The 21,497-nt window shown below is 50.7% G+C and overlaps 1 protein-coding gene across 2 annotated transcripts; it reads left to right on the top strand.

Annotated features, from left to right (window-relative positions):
• Positions 1–1,794: 1,794 nt before the first annotated feature.
• On the top strand, positions 1,795–21,239 carry DOK5 (docking protein 5). 2 transcript variants are annotated; one of them, XM_018917415.3, is made up of 8 exons: positions 1,795–2,170; positions 11,007–11,114; positions 15,092–15,206; positions 15,302–15,421; positions 16,112–16,301; positions 17,966–18,101; positions 18,844–19,052; positions 20,648–21,239. In XM_018917415.3, the coding sequence occupies exons 1-8, from the start codon at positions 2,105–2,107 to the stop codon at positions 20,769–20,771; spliced, it is 1,068 nt and encodes a 355-aa protein (XP_018772960.1). In that variant the 5' UTR covers positions 1,795–2,104; the 3' UTR covers positions 20,772–21,239. The 2 variants fall into 2 exon arrangements, with proteins under 2 accessions (XP_018772960.1, XP_009091403.1); XM_009093155.4 differs by having other exon boundaries at positions 1,808–2,170; positions 18,932–19,052.
• The last annotated feature ends 258 nt before the right edge of the window (positions 21,240–21,497 follow it).

Below are 21,497 nucleotides of genomic sequence, written 5' to 3'. Positions count from 1 at the left end.
TGTGTCCTGTCCCTCCAGCCCTTGTCCAAACTCTCTCTCCATCTTTCCTGCAGCTCCTTCAGGCCCTGTGAGGTCCCACTGAGCTCACCCCAGAGCTTCTCCTGTCCAGGTGAACAATCCCAGCTCTGCCAGCCTTTCCTCACAGGAGAGATGCTCCATCCCTCTGACCAACCTGGTGGCCTCAAGGTCACATTCCAGACTTATCTCAGAATATTCCTCTAATTCTGGTGTGTTTTGGTGCATGGGGGGGAAGGTTCTGCTGTTTCTGGGTGGAGCTGTTTTATTTTATGCCCTCTGTATACAAAGCTCAGTGAAAAGGAGCGGGAAGTGTAACATCCCAATGTGAGGAGTGCAGACTTGCCTCCTCTATCCCCAGTGAATCAGTCCTTCAGCTGGAGAGCCCTCTGAAATCCACTCCATCAATTCATGTTTCACCAAGCCTCTCCAAGCATAACCAGCTCTCCAAGGGCTGCGAGCACCACGCTGCCCCACATCGTCCTGGCTGCCCAAAATGAAGGAGCCACACATCCAAACCAGGCAGGGGCCACTTCCACCAGAGGTGATTTACCCTCGGTAATCTTCCCCAACCTAAATCATTCTTTGATTCTGTGACCTGAGTAAACGAGGGCAGCTCTTCCCCAGGGCACTGAGCTCAGCCCAGCTGGGGCTGCTCTCCCTGGTGTGCTCTGCGCTGTGTCCCTGCTCTGCCACCTCTGCTGTCCCAGCTGTGATTTCCACCTCAGGACAATTCCCAAAGTCAAAGCCCGGAGTCTGGTTGACCTCCTTGGGCTGGATTTGTGGCTCTATTAAAAGCAATTATGCAGAGCTGAGCAGTGCCTTTTCCAGGCCATGGTATTTATAGCAGGTAACCCGTGTGGAGCCACCGGAGCCCCTCTCTGCTGCCTCTCCGGAGTGCTTGGCACGGTCTGCACCTTCTTGGAAAAGGAGAACTTGGAGCCACAGAGGCACCCCCAGGGCCCGGTGCCAGGCAAGGTCTGTCCTTACTGCAGCCACACATGGCCCGTAAAAACACAGCTCGGGCTGCGGGGACACTTCCCCGGCGTGGGGCACGGGGCAGCAGCTCGGGTTACCCGTCCCTCGTCCTTGGGAGGGCATCCCGGAGAATCCCGCCTGAATTTCAGGCACCCCAAGGACTTTCTGGGACAGCCACCTCGCTGGGGAGAAGCCACAGGTGGCCCCAGCACGGGGGGCTGCTCGGGGCGGTCTCGGCCAGGCCACCTGCAGCTGCGGGGCGGTGCGGGGTGGGGGCGAGGATGCGGGGATGGAGCAGCGGGGGTCGCACAGCGAGTGCGGACGGCAGCTGTGACAGCTCTGTCCCCGGCCCGGGGCGCTCGGCGTCTGCTGCGGGACGGAGCGGAGAGCTCCGGGGAAGGTGCGGGACGGAGCGGGACGGAGCGGAGAGCTCCGGGGAAGGTGCGGGACGGAGCGGAGAGCTCCAGGGACGGTGCGGGACGGAGCGGAGAGCTCCGGGGAAGGTGCGGGACGGAGCGGAGAGCTCCGGGGGTGGAAAGGTGCGGTGCGGGACGGAGCGGAGAGCTCCGGGGAAGTTGCGGGACGGAGCGGAGAGCTCCGGGGAAGGTGCGGGACGGAGCGGGACGGAGCGGAGAGCTCCGGGGAAGTTGCGGGGCTTTGCGGAGCGCCCCGGGCTCGCTCCGGGAGTGGCGCGGATCGTTCAGAGGGCGGTGCGGGGCGGTGCGGAGAGGTGCGGGATACTCGGGGGCGGTGGGGATCGCTCCAGGAGCGCTGCGGGTCGCTCCGCGGCGCTGTGCGGGGCGGTGCAGAGAGATGCGGGTCACCCGGGGGCCGTGCGGGAGAGATCTGCGGGACACTCCGGGGCGGTGCGGATCGCTCAGGCGGCGCTCCAGGGGCGGTGCGGGTTGTTAGAAGGGGCGGTGCGGTGGGAGGTGCGGTCCCTCCCGAGGCGGTGCCGTCTCTCCCGGGGCGGTTCTGTTCTTTCAGGCGGTGCCGTCTCTCCCAGGGCGGTTCTGTTCTTTCAGGCGGTGCTGCTCTCCCGGGTGCGGCCGGCGCGGCTCGGCCATGCGGGCGGGCTGAGCGGCGCCGCCGCCGCCTGTCCCTGGCGAGGATGGCCTCCAATTTCAACGACATCGTCAAGCAGGGCTACGTGCGCATCCGGAGCCGGCGGCTGGGGGTGAGTGCCCGGGGGAGCCCGCCCAGGGCTGGGCATTTTGCTATTTATTTCTTTTCCCCTGCCACTCCTTTGTCCTCTTTTTGCAAACTGAGCTGGGTGGGTTTTTCCGCAGGAAACAAAAAGGTGAGGAGAGAACAATCAAGGCACCTGAGTATGTATTATATATAGGTGTGGATGTCTGTGTTTATTTTCTCCTCTCTCTCCCGTCGGCAGCCGGGGATGCTGCGCTGCCTCCACCGCCGTCCCTGCCCTTGGCTCCGAGCGCTGCTCCGGGAGGGACCCGGGGCTGGGGCCGTGCCCCGGGATGGGCTGCGGGAGCTCGGGAGGGCTGGGCTGGGCTGCGGGAGCTCCGGGCAGGGCTGGGCTGGGGTGCGGGAGCTCCGGGCAGGGCTGGGCTGGGGTGCGGGAGCTCCGGGCAAGGCTGGGCTGGGGTGCGGGAGCTCCGGGCAAGGCTGGGCTGGGGTGCGGGAGCTCCGGGCAAGGCTGGGCTGAGCGCCTGGAGCCGCTCGGGTGCTCCTGTTCCTGCTGCCACTCCGGGTTTGGGCTCCTGCGTGGGACAGGTGGAGCTTTGCGGTGTTTTCGGAGCTTTTAGAGTCGCTAGAGTTGCGCGAAATGAGAATTCCCGCAGCCCCCTTCAGCCGCTGGTTTAATACTGGAGTTATTTCCAGGCTGTTCGGCTGCCGTGGTGTGTTCCCGGTTCCGGGAGTGGCAGGGCCGCTCCCCGCAGCACCTGGGCTGGGGTCAGCTCTGAGATTCCAGGGCTGCTCCCCCGAGTCGGCAGGGAATGGACTGGAGAGCTCCGTGTCCCCGAGGGAGCCTGGCCCAGGGGGATGCACCTGGAGGGAGGCTCCGTGTGTGTACAGAACATTTCAGATGGACTGAAAAGAAACTGATTCGTTGTGTTTATTAAACACTGTTGGATTCGTTCAGAATTTGTTCATTTCGGGGGGTGTCTGTGGTCCTCTGAGAGCTTTTGCTGCCCCGCTGCAGTTACAGTTCCCTTCTGTGCTGTACCCGTGAGCAATGACTTCTCCACAGTTTTGGGAACTTGCGTCTCCCTGGCTGCTTCGGAAGATTGAGAATTCTTCCATCAGGCTGGATGTCTCAGCCCTGCACTGGCGGGCACGGCTCACTCTGTAAAACCACGAGATTCTCTGACATCTGAGGGAATGTCATCCGGAGAGCACTTGTAGTAAACTGGGCACAATTGTGTCCTGATTCAGTCTCATTGCTGAGTGCAGATCAGTGCTCAGGTCGCTCTGAGTAAAGGATGAGTAAGATTAAACTGGGATGCATTTTCCACGCTGTAGCAGCGAAGCTCAATGAAGGTGTGAGTAAGGTTCATCTAACCCCACAGCAGTTGTGAATGCTCTCAGTGCTGGTGCCTTTCCTTTATTCTGGCTTTCTTTTATTCTGGATGCCCTCTTAGAGATGTGCATGTGACAGCTGTCAAAGAGCCCTTTCTCTCCCTCCTCCCCTCAGAGCACACTGGGAGGTGCTTCTTAAACCAACCTTTTTAAAAGGCATTAACAGCAAGACTTGAGTCTCCAACTCTCCCTGATGAGTTGGACATGGTTAGAAAGAGCATTATCTGAAATATTCTTCCTCTTCTTTATGGACCTACAGCCTACAAAGTGCGGGTTTGCTCGCTTGTTGGGTTTTTTTATGGACCATACACAGGTTATAATTCAGGGCTGCTTCGTTTCCAGCTTGGGAAGTGTTGGCCCACGACTCGAGAGCAGCTGTGGCTGCAGATTCTTCCTGTAGCATTTTCTGTGAGCTGCTCACAGCCCAGTGCCCTGATGTGCAGCAGCCAAGCAGAAATGGATCACTCTCATCAGTCTGGGGTCTCTGTAGGCAGGGCTGCAGCCTGTCCCTGCTCCTTGGTGCCTCTTCCTCCTGGCTGCAGGTGTGATGGGACACCTGGGGCTGGCTGGTTCAGTCTCCCTCAGTGGCTGCTGTCAGCTTGGCTCCCTCCAGGGTGAGGAATTTATGCCAGCAGGTTGTTTTTGTGCTGGGCAGGGCTGTGGGACACCCGGGTGCTGGAAAGGGAAAAAAACCACTTCAGAGTCTTAAAGAGTAACTTTGGGACAGCTTCCCCTGTGCTGTGAGAGCACCAGGAAGGAGCAGCCTGCTGCAGAACCTGCAGGATCCTGGCTAACCCAGAGGGATCCCAGCTCTCCTCCCCAGTCAGGATGTGAGTGGGAGTCTCTGAAATCCACTCCCCTGTGCTGCTGGCACTGCTGCAATCACAGCATTGTCTCTCCAGGCTGGATGCAGCTCCTGCCTTTGCCTCTGTGGCAATTCCATCTCCAAGGGAACTGGGAGCCGCAGATTACCTGGAGAAAAGGCTCTCCTGAGGACCTGGGGTGCAGGTGCCACGTTGGGAATGAAAGGGGTGCAGAGAAGCAGCTTGCTCAAATCCCAGCCTCTTCTGAAAGGAACGTGACAGTTCTGGAAGGCCCTACTTTGTAATTCCAAAATTGAATTTAGGCTAATTAGCTTTGCACCTGAACTCTTCCTGCGTGCTTCAAACGTGTGAATTTAATTGAATATTATTTAATAGAATAGTTTCCATGGCAACATTTGTACCACATGTGTCTTCTGCAGAGCCAAATATATTCAGGGGAAAGCTCACTCTGCCTGAATCCTTCCATCCTTATAGGGAGGAAAATAATTCCCTCAGTCGGCATGGGGCTGGTGTGTCATTAGCAGTGACACACAGGAGGCTGTGTGCTGGACAACTGCTGACAGGGCACAGGCACCTCCAGAGCTCCAGAGAGAAAATCAGCTTTGCTTTGGGGGGAGGGATTCTGTCAGGGCCCCCCAGGAGCTGTGTCTGGGGAGGAGGACACTCAGTGCCCTTGCAGCCACCTCTCAGCTGATAAAGGGGTTCATGCACGAAGCAGGGCTGTTGCTTTATGGCTTCTCTCTGCCTAAAAAGTCCTTTTTGTGCTCAGGATTTTCAGATCATGCCTCATTCTGTGGCACAGGTGTGACATTCCTGAGGGGGAGAGCATCGTGGGGATGATGGAAAAACTGCTCCTGGCATTCCATTTTTGGGGTGGGGGGATGTGAACACACCTGAGCTTTCTCTTTAGGTTGGGCTGGCTCGATTAAAAATACCAATTAAAGTCAAAGCAGGGGCAGATGTTTGAAGTGGAGGGGTTTGCAGCACTGCTGAGCACGAGGAGCTGTACCAGGGAAGTGTGTGCTGCTTCCAGGCTCACTTTTTGGGTCGCACTCCCTGTCCAGGCTGAGCTTCCCCTTCCTGCCCCCACCCCTGAGCTCTGGTGGGAGATGTGGCTGCTGGGGCTACAGCAGTGGAACTGTTCCCTCTTTAGTGTGACCCTCCTTGAGGACAGAAATGGGATCTCTGGGGGTCAGGTTTCTGTGCTTGAGTGGCCTGAGTGGCCCAAAGCATCTTCATCACATCAGGGGGAAGGAATGTGGTGGCAGGGGTGTCCTCCAGCACCGGGGCACTCCTGGCCAGCCCCCGTGGGGGTTGTGGCAATTCAGCCTCGGCGTGTGGCAGGAGGGAGCTGAGGCTGCCACAGCTCTGCAGCCAGCTGTTTGCTCCTAGGAAATGCTCAAGTGGTGTCAGCAGTGCTCAAGTATTTCTGCGTTGATTTAAAAACTCAGTGAAAAATAAAAAAACAGTTCTCGGTTTTCTGGATTGCCTGCTTTGCTTTGATGAGTGGTTTTCTGGCAGTATTGAACTTTCACCTGAAAGGAGGAGGGTGTGGAGCCTTGCTGTGTTTATTTGGGTGCTGGGTGAGGAGTTCCCTGCTGCACAGGGGCCACGTGCAAGGCTGGGCTGGGCACATCCAGCAGTTTTGTGCTGTGCTTGTTCCTGAGGAGCAGAGCACCAGTGCTGGCTGCACAGCCTCATTTCAGTGGGAAAACTCCTGCCTGGTGCCTAGAAACTTGGAGGAACTCCTGCACAAAGCTCAGGGCTTGTCCAGTTCAGCAGAAACGTTTGATTGTGGGAAGCTGCAGAGAGATTCGAGCTCTCAGGGTTTGCTGTGCTGGGTTTTAATTAAAGTGAGTCCTGTGGCAGCTCCATTGAGGAGCTGGTGCTGCACGTTGCCTGTGCCATGTACTCTGACAAGTTCTGCACAGCTCTGTGAAACCCTGTGGGAGGAGAGGTGGAGTGGGGGAGAGACAATCTGCAGGACTGGAACCATATGGTGGGAGAGATTTGGTGCTTGAATACATGTGCCAGCAAGTTAATGTGAGGATTTCAGAGCTGTGAAAACTGGAAAGAAGAATGATGTAAGGCTGGGGGAAGGGGGAAGGAGAAGGGAGAAAGTTGTCTGTGTCTCCGTTTGAAGCAGCTTTATTAATAAAACTCTGCTCACCTCTGCAGCTCCTTTCAGTCTGGAAGTTGGAGAGAGGGAAAAACTGAACAGATTTCTCAGGCACCAACTGCAACCTGCAGGATATTAATCCCACTGGAAATTCAGAGTTCTCCCGAGCTGCCAGATAAGGTGTTGGAATATATTCACAGATATTAAGATTTCTTGTGGCTTGGAGCTTGTCAGTTGCAGCAGGGATGGGATCCAGAACATTCCTGGGGAAGTTGGAGCATTTTCCTGGAGCTGATGAGGGGAAGGATCCCAGGAGAGGCCAGAGCAGCTCCCTCTGGGCACGGGGGCAGAAAACCCTTTGGGTTTGCTGTGGCACAGAGATGGGGAATGAGAGGCCAGGTCTGTGTCTGCTGTGGTGTTGGGAGGGTTCCCAGGACGAGGTGAGAGATGAGAATTTGACTCCAAGTTCTCAGAAGGCTGAGGTTCCATTCCATTCCATTCCATTCCATTCCATTCCATTCCATTCCATTCCACTCCATTCCATTCCATTCCATAGAAACAGAGAGGATACATCAGAAGGCCAGAACAAGAATAAAGGATAAAACCCCATGAGAGACTCAGAGAGTCCAACACAGCTGGCTGGGATTGGCATTAAATTAAAACAATTTCACATGCTGGGTAAACAATTCTCCAAATCACATTCCAGAGCAGCAGAGCAGGGAGGAGCTGAAGCTTCCCAGGGGAGGGAATCCTGGTGAGGGGATTTTTCACACAATATCACAGTGACAGGTGTCCTTGTGGGGTCAGCCCTGGGCTGGGAGAGGGGTTTGTCCTTTGGGTGCTGTCACCTCGTGTCACCCCTGGGCTGGGGGATCAGGGTGCTCAGCCACCCTCTGCAGGAGGCACAAGGAAGTTTTGCAGCTCCCGTGGTGGAATTCCATTTTAGTAATTGACTCAAGTGTTTGACTTGTGGGAGCAGCATGGAGTGATGAGGGTCTTGGTTGGTTCCCAAAGAACCCCACCAAGACCTAGAAAGGACAAACCTCAGAACTATTCCTGCTTTTCCCCAAAACATTATTCAGACCATGATCTGGAGTATGAAACTCTTGCTTGGATGCTGGCACATTTTAGGAGGAGGAGTGGCTTTTTTTGTGCTTTCCAGCCTGTTTCCAGATAAATCACCTTCTGTGTTCTTTGGAAGATGGGCTTAGTTTGTGAAGTTAAAGCACCAACTCCAAATGTTTCCATGGGCTGAACTGACTCCTGAACAAGTGCCTCTTACCCATTTGCTGTCTTGTTGAAGATATATATTTCATTGTAACAAGTTTAAAGCAAATCTGGCCCTTTTCCCTTTATCCCAAACGCTTCCCTGACCTGGTTGTGGATCCTGGCTCTCTTTCCCCAATTTGCTCTTCCTTTGGTAGAAACGTCTGTGATTTCTGGAGCTGCCAGCCCAGCCCTGCAGGGTGTGTCAGGGATGGTCGCACAGGCAGTGAAAGAGAAAGGAAATCTGGATATAAACAGGTGAAATTTGCTCTGTGGTGCCTTTTCATCATCAGTTCCTTTCCCAGTGTGAAATTCTCCCTCTGCTGTGCAGGGGCATTGCCCCGGGGTGAGATCAGGGATAAATAACATTTTGCAGAGGCTGTGGAAACACTTGAAAGAAAGTAACAGATGCAAGGGCTGCTCCTGAGACTGACATCTTAATTTGAGCCTGACATCTTAATTTGGTGTTTGTGGAGCTCCAGGAATGCTGGGGAAGATGATGGACTGCTCCATTATCTTTTTGTCTGGCTTCATCAAGTGCTGTCAGAAATACCAGTGAGAGTTCAAGCTGCTGAAATGAATAGTGGTGGGGTTGTTTTTGTTGTTGTTTTACTGATAATGTCACTTGTTTCAGTTCAGAAGATCAATAGGGTAAAAGGAGTGGCATTTCCCCTCAGTAATGCCAATGCAGGAGGTTAAATTGTCCCTTTACTCACCAAGAAATGTTTGTCTGGGGAGCTATCAATGAATTCTCTGTGTCTGGCAAAGGAAAATTTCCTGTGAATGTCTCTGGGAAGGTGAGGGGGATGTTTGCTGATGTTCTGAATGAGCTCATCCCACGGAGGGGCAGACTCCTGGCACGGGGCTTGTGGTGAGACACAAGTGGCTGTTCCCTGGTCAGTGGGGCAGTGTGAAGCTCGGCAATCCTTGTTTCTTTCAGTGCTGTGCAGCTCCCTGATCCCACACGGGGCTGGTCCCAGAAGGGCTGCACATCCAGCTGCACATCCAGCTGCAAATCCAGCTGCTGGCAGCACGAGCTGCCTGCCCAGAGCCCAGCTTTGGCCTCCAGGGAAGCTTTTTCTATTTCTGCTGCCCAGTGACAGTCCCAGGCCGGTTCTCTCCTATCCAGTTTCATGCCCAGAATTAACTGTGCCCGTGTACAAAGCTTAGCAGATGTTCAAGGAGCCAAATCTGATCCTGAGCTCCAGCCTGGCTGGTTTTTTTCAGCTGTCACTGGCAGGGAAGGTTTCTGCTGTAAATGCTTCTTGGCTCTTCTTTTGGAATGGCTCTTCTCTCCCCTGATGGCCTTGAGCAGCTCTGAATTCTAACCTGCTCTGAGTATGGTCTATAAAAAACCCCAACAAGCCAGCAAACCTCTACAAGCCCATTCTTCACTCACACAACTCCTTTTTATACAGTTTTACAGAGCTGGTGTGACTCCATCGGTCAGGAGCTTTCTACCAATCCCTTTATTGGTCAGTAACAAGTTGTTATCCTGAATGGACTGGTCACTCAAACCCCGGGGTGGACATGCAGGGAAAGCTGTTTGTGAGGGACAGTTTTCATTTTTCTGTCTAAGGTATAAAAACTGGTTGGTTTTCACCCAGGAATAGATTATTATGTTAACCAGCTGCTCACAGCAGGACTGCTTTACATGGGAACTTGCACAGGGCCAGCTTGCCTTAGAGGAAATGTCGGGCCAGGCAGAGCAGGCTGACTTGATGAATTTCCTTTTCCTTTCTTGATGATTTTCCTGCCTTACTGCAGCATTCCAGAATTCATCACTCTTTCAGGAAAAAACCTTTTCCTGCCATCCAGCCTCACTGATGCTCCCCAGCTTCCTGTGTGCCTCACACCATGTCACAGAAATCCAGTGAATCCTCTCTGTGGGATCAACCCCGAGGAGTCCTGAAGGCCCAAAAAACCCCAAATAAAAGAGGATGCAGGACAGAGCTGCCTTCTGGTTAGGGTGCCAAGCAGGAATGCATCTGTGGGCTCCAGTCCAGCTGAGGCTGGAGAAAGGCTCTGAGCCTGAGCCTTGAACAAAAATCCACTTCTGGCTGGTGTAATTCCAGCTTGTGAGGAGAAAAGACCTCAAGTGCCTGATGTTTCAGAGCAGTAGCAATCTGCTGTGACCTGCACTAATGAGTTAGAGGTGCACAGGTTCCTGAAGAAGTGCCAGGCATTTCTCTGTGCCCTGCACAGCCAGTCCTGGCCAGTGCCAGCGCTGGGTTTGTCACTTGGTGAGAAGCCCTCTGCAGTGCTGAGGAGCACTGGACACTCTGGGTGCCATCAGGAGCAAATCCCAACCTCATTCCCTGTGAGAGCTGTGCCTGACTCTCCTGGTGCTGGGAAGGAGGGAGTCCATCCCTCCCCAGGGAAGGAAAATGGGGATTATGCTCTGTAGAGCCCAGGGGAAGGGAGCAGCAGGGTGCAGAGCAGCCCTGATGGATGCAGGCAGGGTGATGCAGGGAGGGTGGCTCACTGCTGCACGTGGAGTGGGTGTTTGGGACAGGGACATTGCAGACAGCACCTGGGCAGCCCTGCTGCTGCCTGTGCACAGCCCCTGATCATCCCTGGAGTCCTTCTGGACACAATTCCAGCCAGAGACCTTCTGAGCCCTGGGATTTTTTCCAATGATCCCTCTCTTTGGGATTGTTCCATGAGGGCATGTCTGGTTATTTCTTTGTTTTGCTCCTGAAGTCCCACTAATTTTGGGATTTGTTTTGGAGCTGCCAGGTGTTGCTGATGGAGTGTGGGCTGTGAGCAGTTGGCAGGGCTGGCAATTCCTGCCTCCTCTGCAGGCAGGGTGAGCCCAGCTGAGAGCTCTGGGGGGGCTGCAGGGAATGGTGGCAGGAGATGGAAAAAGGGCTTTTAAAACCTCTCTGCACAGAGCCTGCCCCAGAGGACTTGGATTTAAATTCAGTCAATCCCTGGGAGCAGAGTGACAGGATGGTCCTGGGTTCTACAGGTAAATAATCTTTTAAATGCTTTTTCATTGTCCATAATTCAGTTCCTGCTCCCTCAGGTTCACAAAGTACCCTTGTTCACTAAATGCACAATTCACAAAGTACAGAATTCACAGAAATCCTCCTCACTCACAAGAATTTCTGCCTGGACCCAAAGAATGAGCTCCCCAAGAGCTTGGGCTGGTGCTCCCTCTGAGCTTCTGAGGGTCCACAGCTGGGTCAGGGCTCCCCTTCTCTGTGGGTGATGGTCAGGTCAGTGGAGATGCCAAGCTCATTCTTTTGTGCCTCCAGATTTACCAGAGATGCTGGCTGGTGTTCAAAAAGGCTTCAAGCAAAGGGCCCAAGAGGCTGGAGAAGTTCTCAGATGAACGAGCTGCTTACTTCAGGTGCTACCACAAGGTAAGGCACGAGGTCCTCTCACACTTCCGTGGCTTGATGACTGTTGTTACCCTCTGAAATCTAAACTTTTGTCTATTACTTAGCCTGGAAATTGATTTTTTTTAACTCTTAAGGTCCTAAACCTCTGTGTGTGCTTTCACCCGGTGAAGTAGAGCCCAAAGAAATGTTCTTTGTGGCAAATGATCTTGCTAAGCAAGTGAAAAATGACTTTATTGTTAAAGCATTTGGCCTTTCCTCAGCCCTTTAAAATCACACCTGAAACATTTTGCAGTGGCTCCTGCTCTTCCTATTTACAGGAACAGCCATCCCAGGGAATGTGGGCATTCCAAGGGCACCTGGAGGTTCCCATTTTCCTGGGATTCTGCCCCTGTGGGAAGACAGGAGGCAGCTGCAGACACGAAGGACATTTTACAGCTCTGCTGAATTCACTGGCATTGAAAGAATGAAGAATCTCCCCCAGCCACTGCTCTGGAATGATGCACATCTCCTGCTCACCTGGGAATCTCCATGTGCCATTCTCCTGGGCACGGAGGTGGAAATAAGAAACCCTTTAATTCAAAATAATCAGAGGCAGAAACTGAAGGTTGGGAGTTATGGGCAGAAATTCCCAGGAGCTGGAGGCTGCTCTGCTGTCACCCTGACAGGGATTTGGGAGGAAATCCTGGGGGAATGCTGCCTCTGAATGCCACAGAATCTGGAACTGATTGGGCATATAACCTTGGCTTTTCCTAATAAGTCAGGCCCAGAAATAATTCACATTTCTATTATTGGCAGCTTCAGAAATAATGAGTTTTTTCTCTTTGCTGTGGGAGGGCTGCACAGTGTGTGTAAGGACTTCAGCCCTGTGTCAAACTCTGCATTTATTTTATTATAACTCTGTCAATTATTGATGCAAATCTGTGTTTTCCCCATTGTGTCAGTGCAATATGTGAGCAGCACCTTGGGTGATGGGGGTGAAACCAAGAGGAACCTGGATGGGGCTGGAATTTCTTCTCTCCTTTCATGGAATTCCATGGGTAGCCCCTGTTTGCAGGTGTTTAACCCGCAGCAGCCTGGAAGTGCAGAGCAAAATTTCAGATTTTCATGAAAATGTCAAAAAACCCCTAAAATCATGAAAAAACTGAAAATCCCACAGAGGGATTTTTGGTTTTAAGCCAGGCTTTGTTTCTGCTTAACTCTTACTTCATTTCAAACTATTGCTTCTCCTACCAGTTGAATTTCTGGTTTCTCCAGTGGCTCATTTGGTGGGAGTGAGGGATGATCAGAGTCCAAAACAAGAGCTGACACACAATTTTATTGTGCTTCTTATCAGAACTTTGCCAGTGGTGTGGACAGGACCTGGAGATCACCCAGTCCTTCCCCTGTCCCACGCTGCTCCAAGCCCTGCCCAGCCGAGCCTTGGGCACTTCCAGGCTGAGGAAAAGTGGGAAAATCCTGATTTTCATTTGGATTGTGAGTGTCTTTTCAGGCAGAGAGGGAACTGGAATGGGATGCTGAGTGAGGTTTGGATCATCAGCTCTCCAGACTGACAGGGCTCCTTTATTTTTAACAAACCTGATGAATATTAAATGGCATTTCTGGGCAAAATGTGCTCATTTGTAAAGAGCACAGGTGGATAAAAATGCAGGGTTTTTTTTTTAAATAAGCCTTGTAAATGTGTGAAATTTAAATGTGAATGATGGAGCTTCTGAGAGTGTTCAATATGAGCTGCAGGGAAAAGAGAGCTTGTCCCTGCTGCTCCCCATGGGGCTGTGGCTGAATGATTCTTGTGGAAATCACAGTTAATTATTGATAAAATCATGGATAGAAATCATTGATAACATAAAGGCATTGATAGCATAAAATTATTGATAAAATGCTTGATAAAAATGCAGCCTGCATCAGTCCTGGGTGAGATTGAATCCTTAAAAAAAACCTAAAGAGGAGAAAAGGAAAACGATGAATGGAGCTCATTTCTCACCTGCCTCCTTCACTCAGGTGTTCCCTTCTGAGGCTTTGTCCTTTTTTTTGGTGGATTAAAGTGCAGGATTTTCTTTGATTTGTGGGTTCAGGGGGGCTGGCAGGGCCCTGGTTGTGGTGGCACCATGGTGGCATCAGTTCCAAGGTGCTGAGGATGCAGCTCTTTCCCTTCCCCACGGGAATTTTGGGTCCCCAGCACCGTCCTGGGGCTGCTTCTGTGATTTTGGAGAGTCCCAAGTGTTTGCATTTGAGCGTGTCCTTGTCTGCAGCTCTGCAAGTCTGCACATCCTCACTGCTGGAGGTGTAAAACAGAAATAACAATTTGGGTGTAATATTAACCTTTGAATCCTTTCTGGTCTAATCTGGCTCTGTTTTTTGAAAGTGGAAAGGTCACAGTGCCCTAAAATAAAGGTGATGTGGGAACACTCAGCTGGGGTTTGGGGAGCGAGCTGGGAATTTGCATGCACAAAGCAAATTGCCCACAGAATTCCTTTGGTCCCACAAGGGAGGGAAAATAATTAGAATTCAGGCTGCAAAATCTGCACAGAGCTGATACCCAGGTGAGTGTCTGATTTTCACTCGTTAAAAATAAATAAGCAACCACAAATTGCCACATTCTTGAACATGGAGGAAGGAAGAAATTCTTGTTTCTTTTGCCCTAGTGGTGTGCCAGAATCCCCAACATCCCAATAAAAACTGAGCTAATTGTGTCCTGCTGACAGGAGCACGCTGAGCCCTCGAGGGGCTGAGTTTGAATCTGATTGCAGGAGTCCTTTAAACAGCATTTTCTGCCTGCTCCTGGAATAACCCATTTGGAAAATTGGATCGTGCAACTTGTAATTGTTTTCCAGGCAAAACTGTATCAGGAGCAAATGAAATGTTCCCAGTCTGAGCACTCTGCTAAGGAGGAGCTGTTGAACATTTGTTTTAATGGTTGCTGTCACTTAGCTGGGAGTGAGGAGGGAGGCACCAGGTTCAGGGATTTGCCTGTAAAAGCTATTTTTCCAATCATTGTTTGGAACCAAACAACAGAAATCTGAATCTTTAACACTAAAACACTTTCTGATAATGAAAACTGGGATTTTTATTTTTGCCTTTTTTTTTTTTTTTGAAGTGGACCAGTCTAACAAATCCTCAATTTCCCCTCAATAAAAAAAAATCATACAGAGAGCAGCTTTTCTCCACTTTCTCCTGTTTTCCCCCCATGCTGGAGCTGCACATGGTGAATCCTTTGGGTTTCCACCTCCACCTCCCTGGTTCTGCTGCCCCAGGCTGGTGTTTCTCCTGCCCTGGTGTGAATATTGCTCAGGCTGGAGGCAGCTTTGGTTCCACCTTTCCCTTGGCTGCAGTTCCCTCAGGATGGTGTCACACTGATGTCCTGGAGAGTTTTGGTGTCGCCGGGATCGTTTCTGAAAAATCCCTTTGCCAGGATTTTTCTCCTGAGAGGCCTCAGAAAGGAAATGTAAGCAATGATTCTCTGCTGCCGTGGAATGCAGCAGGTGAATCTTTGATTGGTCTCATGTGGTTGTTTTTAATTAATGGCCAGTCAGAGTCTGGCTGGCTCAGGCTCTCTGAGAGTCACAAGATTTTATTATCATTCCATTTTTTTTTTATTTGCCAGCCTTCTGATGAATGCTTTCTTCTATTCTTCAGTAGAGTTTTAATGTATCATTTTCTTTTAATATAATATAAATCATAAAATAATAAATCAGCCTTCTGAAAGACGGAGTCAAGGTTCTCATCTCTTCCCATCCTGGGACCCCTGTGAACATTGTCCCACTGGAGGAGGGGGCTGCTGCATCTCCCAAGGGGAAGATGGAATTTCCCCTGGGATTTCCCATCCAGGTGATTCCCAGCAGGGCTGCCTCTCCTCAAGAGCCATCCCAGAGACCCCGAGCCTGCTGATGCTGTCTCACCCTCCCCTCCCTCCTCTTTCCCTTCTCTCCTCCCCTTGCCCAGCAGGAGTGAGCAGATCTCTTGCCGAGCTCCTGGTTAAACCCCAGATTGTTCCTTTCCAGGTCACGGAGCTCAGTACCGTGAGGAACATCTCCAGGCTGCCCCAGAGCACCAAGAAACACGCCGTGGGCATTCACTTCAGTGATGACACCTCCAGGACCTTTGCCTGTGACTCAGGTGGGTCCGAGGGCTCCCCGGGAAGCCTCAGAGCGCTGGCTGTGACATTGCAAACACCATGTACCCACACAGAGATTTTCTGGGCATTTGTGCAGAGCTTGAGGCAGATGAGTGGTGCAAGGTGCTGCAGATGGAGTGCCTGGGAACACGAATTAATGGCATTAGCCTTGGAGAGCCTGACTTGTTGGCATCTGGAGTAGAGAGGGAGCAGAGTGGTAGGTACAGAAACAACTGCTTGTTGAATTTTTAATTGCGTTGTTTTCAAGCCTTTGAGACGGTTCATATGGATATTGGAAATAAAGAGGAGCAAAACTGATTTTCCAAGCCCTCCTTGCTTGTTTTGGGGGGTGGGTTTTGGTTGTTTGGGGGTTTATTTTTGGCTCTTGCTACCAGAGATGATAATAAATAAGTTATCTAGAATTATTTTTTATTTTTATTATTTCCCTTTCTTTCTCAGGTCAGTTAGTTGCTCTTGGAGATGGGAACTATTTGTTGTGTGGGTTTTTTTTTTGGTGTGATGTCAGTGGCTGAGGCTTTGTAAAGAGAATAATAAATAACAGTAATTGCATGCAAAACCTGAGCCCGTGGCTACTCCACTCTCCTGTGCAAATGAGCTCATTACCTGCACAGGCAATGGATTTATTCACAAATTGCTCACAACTTTACGAGCTGTTTGCAAATACCAGGATTATGCTGCTGCACTTCTCCTCAGGCTCTGAGTGCACACACAAATATTGGATGCCCTTTGGGTGCAGCATTTGACTGCCCCAGATGTGGGGTTTTCAGAGTTACAGGGAGGAATTCTTTGTGTGGGAATAAATAGAGATGGAAAATAGGAAATTCCTTGAATGACTTGCACCTGTGCTGGGCAGGGATTTTAGACTAACCTTTTGTTTTTCTCCCAGAGAGATTCAATGTGTATTTGATGCCATCCCCTAATTTAGATGTGCATGGGGAATGTACCTTGCAGATAACATTTGAGAATATCTGTCTTTGGGACATCCAGAATCCCAGAGTCAAACTGGTCTCATGGCCTCTCAGTGCCCTGCGGCGCTACGGGCGGGACCCAGCCTGGTTCACCTTCGAGGCAGGCAGGTAGGTGAGCTGGGCTCCTGCTCTGCTGCCTGGGGGGCCTCCACCTTTTCCTGAGGGTTTCCAAGGATTTGGGAGCTGGTCTGCAGCCAGGGGCCAGCCTGGACCCACTGCTCCAAAAGAAATGCAATTAAAATGTCGAAACAAGTGTAAATCCTCACAAAAAATGTAATTGAAATGCTGAAACAAATATAACTTCCCAAAAAACCAAATTTAAATGCTGAAACAAATATAACCTTCCCAAAGGCAAATCAAAATACTGAAACAAATATAACCCCCCACCCCCCAAAAAAGAAAAAAAAAGATTAAAACACTTTGCAAAATTGCAATTGGTCCTCCAGTGCAACTTGTCCTCCTACTTAGTGCTTTGTATTAAATATGTTAATTTCCTAAAACTGTAAAGTGTCCTCAGCCCTGTGGGGTTTTGTGGGCATCTTTCTGCCCTCCACTGCCCCTGGAGGCCTTCTGCTAAAGATCCACTCTTACATTATCTCCTTATTAAATGATCCCAAGTTCCACTTCCAGGTTGAGAAAAGGCAGGAACAGGGGTGGCAATAACTTTGTTCCATTTCCTGGATGAGAAAAGGCAGGAATGGAGGGTAGCAATAACTTTGTTCCATTTCCAGGTTGAGAAAAGGCAGGAATGGAGGGTGGCAATAACTTTGTTCCATTTCCTGGTTGAGAAAAGGCAGGAATGGAGGGTGGCAATAACTTTGTTCCCTCCTGGTTGAGAAAAGGCAGGAATGGAGGGTGGCAATAACTTTGTTCCCTCCTGGTTGAGAAAAGGCAGGAATGGAGGGTGGCAATAACTTTGTTCCATTTCCTGGATGAGAAAAGGCAGGAATGGAGGGTGGCAATAACTTTGTTCCATTTCCTGGTTGAGAAAAGGCAGGAATGGAGGGTGGCAATAACTTTGTTCCATTCCTGGTGAAAAAGGCAGGAAGGGGGGTGGGCAATAAACTTGTCCTTCCTGGTTGCAAAAAAAGGAGGAATGGAGCGGTACGCAATAACTTTGTTCCCTTTCCTGGCTGAGAAAAGGCAGGAATGGGGGTAGCAATAACTTTGTTCATTTCCAGGTTGAAGAAAGAAGGAATGGAGGCGGTAGCAATAACTTGTTCCATTTCCTGGATGAGAAAGGAAGGAATGGAGGTGGCAATAACTTTGTTCCATTTCCAGGTTGAGAAAAGGCAGGAATGGAGGGTGGCAATAAGTTGTTCCATTTCCTGGTTAGAAAAGGCAGGAATGGAGGGGTAGAATAACTTTGTCCCTACTGGTTGAGAAAGGCGGATGGAGGGTAGACATAACTTGTTCGCATTCGGATGAGAAAAGGCAGGAATGAGGGTAGAAATAACTTTGTTCCATCTGGATGAGGAAAAGGCAGGATGGAGGGTGGCAATAACTTGTTACCTCCTGGTTGAGAAAAGGCAGGAATGGAGGGTGGCAATAACTTTGTTCCCTCCTGGTTGAGAAAAGGCAGGAATGGAGGGTGGCAATAACTTTGTTCCATTTCCTGGTTGAGAAAAGGCAGGAATGGAGGGTGGCAATAACTTTGTTCCCTCCTGGTTTCCTCCCCGTTGTGTGAGGGAATTTTCGGGCGGCTCGGGGAGGTTCTGGCTCCTGCTGGGCTGGTCCTGCCCGCTGCCCCTGGGCTGTGCTGTGCCTTGCAGGATGTGTGACACGGGAGAAGGGCTCTTCATCTTCCAGACCCGGCATGGCGAGGCCATCTACCAGAAGGTGCACTCGGCCGCCCTGGCCATCGCCGAGCAGCACCAGCGCCTGCTGCAGAGCGCCAAGGACGCCAGGGTAGGCAGGGCACAGGGTGGGCACGGGCAGGGCATGGGAGGGGGCTCCACACAGGGCACCCACCCAGGCTGGGCTGCTCCAGGGGGCTGGTTGGCGTTATTGCCATAATCATCATTGCCAGTGTAATGATATTTTATTGTCGTTACTATTCTTATTACTGTTATAATTCTTATTATTCTCATGATTCTTCTTATTATTCTTATTTTGTTATTGTATATTGTTATTTTAAAACTTTTATTTTTATTTTCATTTTTATTAAATTTTGCTGGATTATAGAATTTAGAGCAATCTGTATAACTGGAACTCCTCTTCATAGATAAAAACAAGGACATGCACGTTCCTTGATGTTTGTGGGTGCAAATTTAGTTAATTCCATATTAATAGTAACAATAATAATAATGATTATTATTATTATTATTATTATTAAAATGTAGAGCAATCTGTATAACTTGAATTCATGTTCAAGGATAAAAACAAGGACATGCATGTTCCTTGATGGTTGTGGGTGCAAGGTTAGTTAATTCCATAATAATAATAACAACTATTATTATTATTATTATTATTATTATTATTATTATTATTATTATTAAAATTTAGAGCAATCTGTATAACTGGAATTCCTGTTCAAGGATAAAAACAACAAGGACACGCACATTCCTCGGTGTTTGTGGGTGCAAAGTTGGTTGATTCCACTTTTTATTATTATTAATAATGTGAAATTCTGCTGGATTATAAAACATAGGGCAGTGTGTGTGGCTGGAATTCCTGCCAAAAGCCATTGCTGGTGCCAAGCCTGCTGCAGGTGTCCCTGACCCTGTCGTGCCTTGCAGCTGCAGCTGAGGAGGAGCGAGCGGGCGGCGTCGCTGGGCACCGTGGTGCCCCTGCCCCGCAGCGCCTACTGGCACCACATCACCCGCCAGCACAGCACGGGCCAGCTCCTGGGGCTGCCAGGTGAGGACACTGCCCGCCTGGCACTGCCCTGGGCACACTGAGACACTGCCCAGGGTGGCGCTGAGACACCCCTGACACTGCCCTGGGGGACACTGAGACACCCCTGGCACTGCCCAGGGTGGCGCTGAGACACCCCTGGCACTGCCCCGGGGGACACTGAGCCTGCAAGCTGCTCTGCTCCATGGGGGTGGCACTGATGGGGGTGACATTCATGGGGGTGACAGCCTGAATGCTGCTCTGCTCCATGGGGATGACACTCGTGGGGGTGACACTCACCTGACCCGTGCTCAGCTGTCTGGGGACAAGGACATGTCCTGTTTGGGATGGGCAGCTCGGGATGCTGTGGCCAGCAGGAGCAGGGACAGTTTGGGTGCCATTTCCCCGGTTCAGGAAGGACACTGAGGTGTTGGAGCTGAGGAGGACAGACAAACACCCCCAGCACACATCCTGTGAGGAGCTGGGGCTGTTTGTCCTGGAGCAGAGGAGGACAGACAAACACCCCCAGCACACATCCTGTGAGGAGCTGGGGCTGTTTGTCCTGGAGCAGAGGAGGACAGACAAACACCCCCAGCACACATCCTGTGAGGAGCTGGGGCTGTTTGTCCTGGAGCAGAGGAGGACAGACAAACACCCCCAGCACACATCCTGTGAGGGGCTGGGGCTGTTTGTCCTGGAGCAGAGGAGGACAGACAAACACCCCCAGCACACATCCTGTGAGGGGCTGGGGCTGTTTGTCCTGGAGCAGAGGAGGCTCAGGACAGACCTGCCCCAAACTCTCAGTGATTTTTGTACCTCTTGGCTCCCTCCTCTGGATGGCTGCCCGGCACTGAGAACTTTCATTATTAATTCTGTGTGCTGGTTAAAATTCACCCAAACCAACCACATCCCCCAGAACAGGGAAATGAGGGGAAATAAAAGGAGATGCTCAGACCTCAGAGGAGCTGGGCCACACTCAGCTCCGTGGAGTTGTGTTTGTGCTCAGAATTAAAAACCCCAGCCGAAAAAAAAAAGAAAAAGAGCCTTAAGGGAAATATTTTTAAATATTTTTCCTGATTCTTTCCAACACTAGAGGGTGCAGGCAGCCCATGGAAAGCTCCATGCAGAGGAGGGATGGAGGATGGAAGCAGCGCTTCCCTGCCTGCTCAGAGCTGTTCCATGCACGGGGCACGGCAGGAGGAGCTGCTGGTGGCACAGTCTGGCCCTGCTGTGCCCTTCCCCAGAGCCCTTTATTAAATCAGTAATTCAGCACGGAGAAATAGACTGCAGGGCTACAAACCACTTGTTTTATCATATTTAGGAAAATGTCTTGCTTCTTACACTAGGGAAGAAAAGGATCTAAAACAGCATTTTTATGTTTAAAATGCAAGTCAGGACTTTGAAAACAAATTAATTTGATTTTTACAAGTCTGTTCTGAAGGAAGGGGCAAAGAAAATTTGTGTGGGCATTTCTGAGCTGGAGCAGCAGGTCAAGCAGGGTTAGAGTGAATTAACTGATGTGTGGTAAATGAGGCTGTGTTTAACTGGGCTGTTCTGTCTGGTGTTTAAATGATGCTGTGTTTAACTGGGCTGTTCTGTCTCCCCACCTGGCTCTGAAGGTGCTCCCAGCCCTCTGCAGCTCCGTGGCACAGACACCTTCCCAGCCTGCAGCCCAGAGCACCGGTAGGAGCCCAGGCAGAGCTGCACAGCCTTTGTCCCCTGACCAGCTGCCCCAGGGCATGACAGTGCTGATGGCAACCCCGGGTGGAAACACCAGGACTTCGGGCTGGATGAAAAATTCCTGCAATACAAAGGACTTTTTAAACTTTGCCAAAAGCAGAAACACTTCTGTGGATGCTGGGAAGAGAAGCCAGGCACCAAACCCTCTGGTGCACCTTTTGTATCCTACAGCTGGACAGAGAAGAAACCACTCCCAGAACACTTCCCTGATTTTGTATGATAGCCATGTGTACATATGTGAGACTCCTGCTGTAGTGAGGTCATTTTGTCTCCTGACTCTGGTTTGTGGCAGTGCTTACCCTGAGTTATTCCCGTTATTGTGACCCTGTTCCTGATCTCTGGAATGGTGGCCAGTTTGAAGCAGCTCTTGGATACACTTTTTCCTGTTTGAAGACTTGATTGATTTCTTTCAAAAGAATCTCCTCTTTCCTGTATTTATTTCCATCTCTGTAAACACTGAAAATAAAGTCCCACGCAGTTTGTGGTGCAGTGTTTGTTTTTTGGTGGTTTTTTTTTTTTTTTGTCATTCAATTAGCCCAAGCTGATTTTCTTCCAGGACAGAATCATGGTCTGGGACTTTGAGTTAAAAATAGCAGAAGGTAAATGCTAGATTTCCACGTGCAGGAATGTTGTGGGAACAGAGCTGGGGGGAGGGAGGCTCTCAGGGAAGCCAGACCTGAGAGTGGTGAAGGCAAATGTGTTCCTGAAGGAAACAAAATCAACCTGCCA

The sequence above is a fragment of the Serinus canaria genome, chromosome 20 (genome assembly GCF_022539315.1).
Source record: "Serinus canaria isolate serCan28SL12 chromosome 20, serCan2020, whole genome shotgun sequence".
NCBI lineage: Eukaryota > Metazoa > Chordata > Aves > Passeriformes > Fringillidae > Serinus > Serinus canaria.
This window is presented reverse-complemented; position numbering and strand designations above follow the sequence as displayed.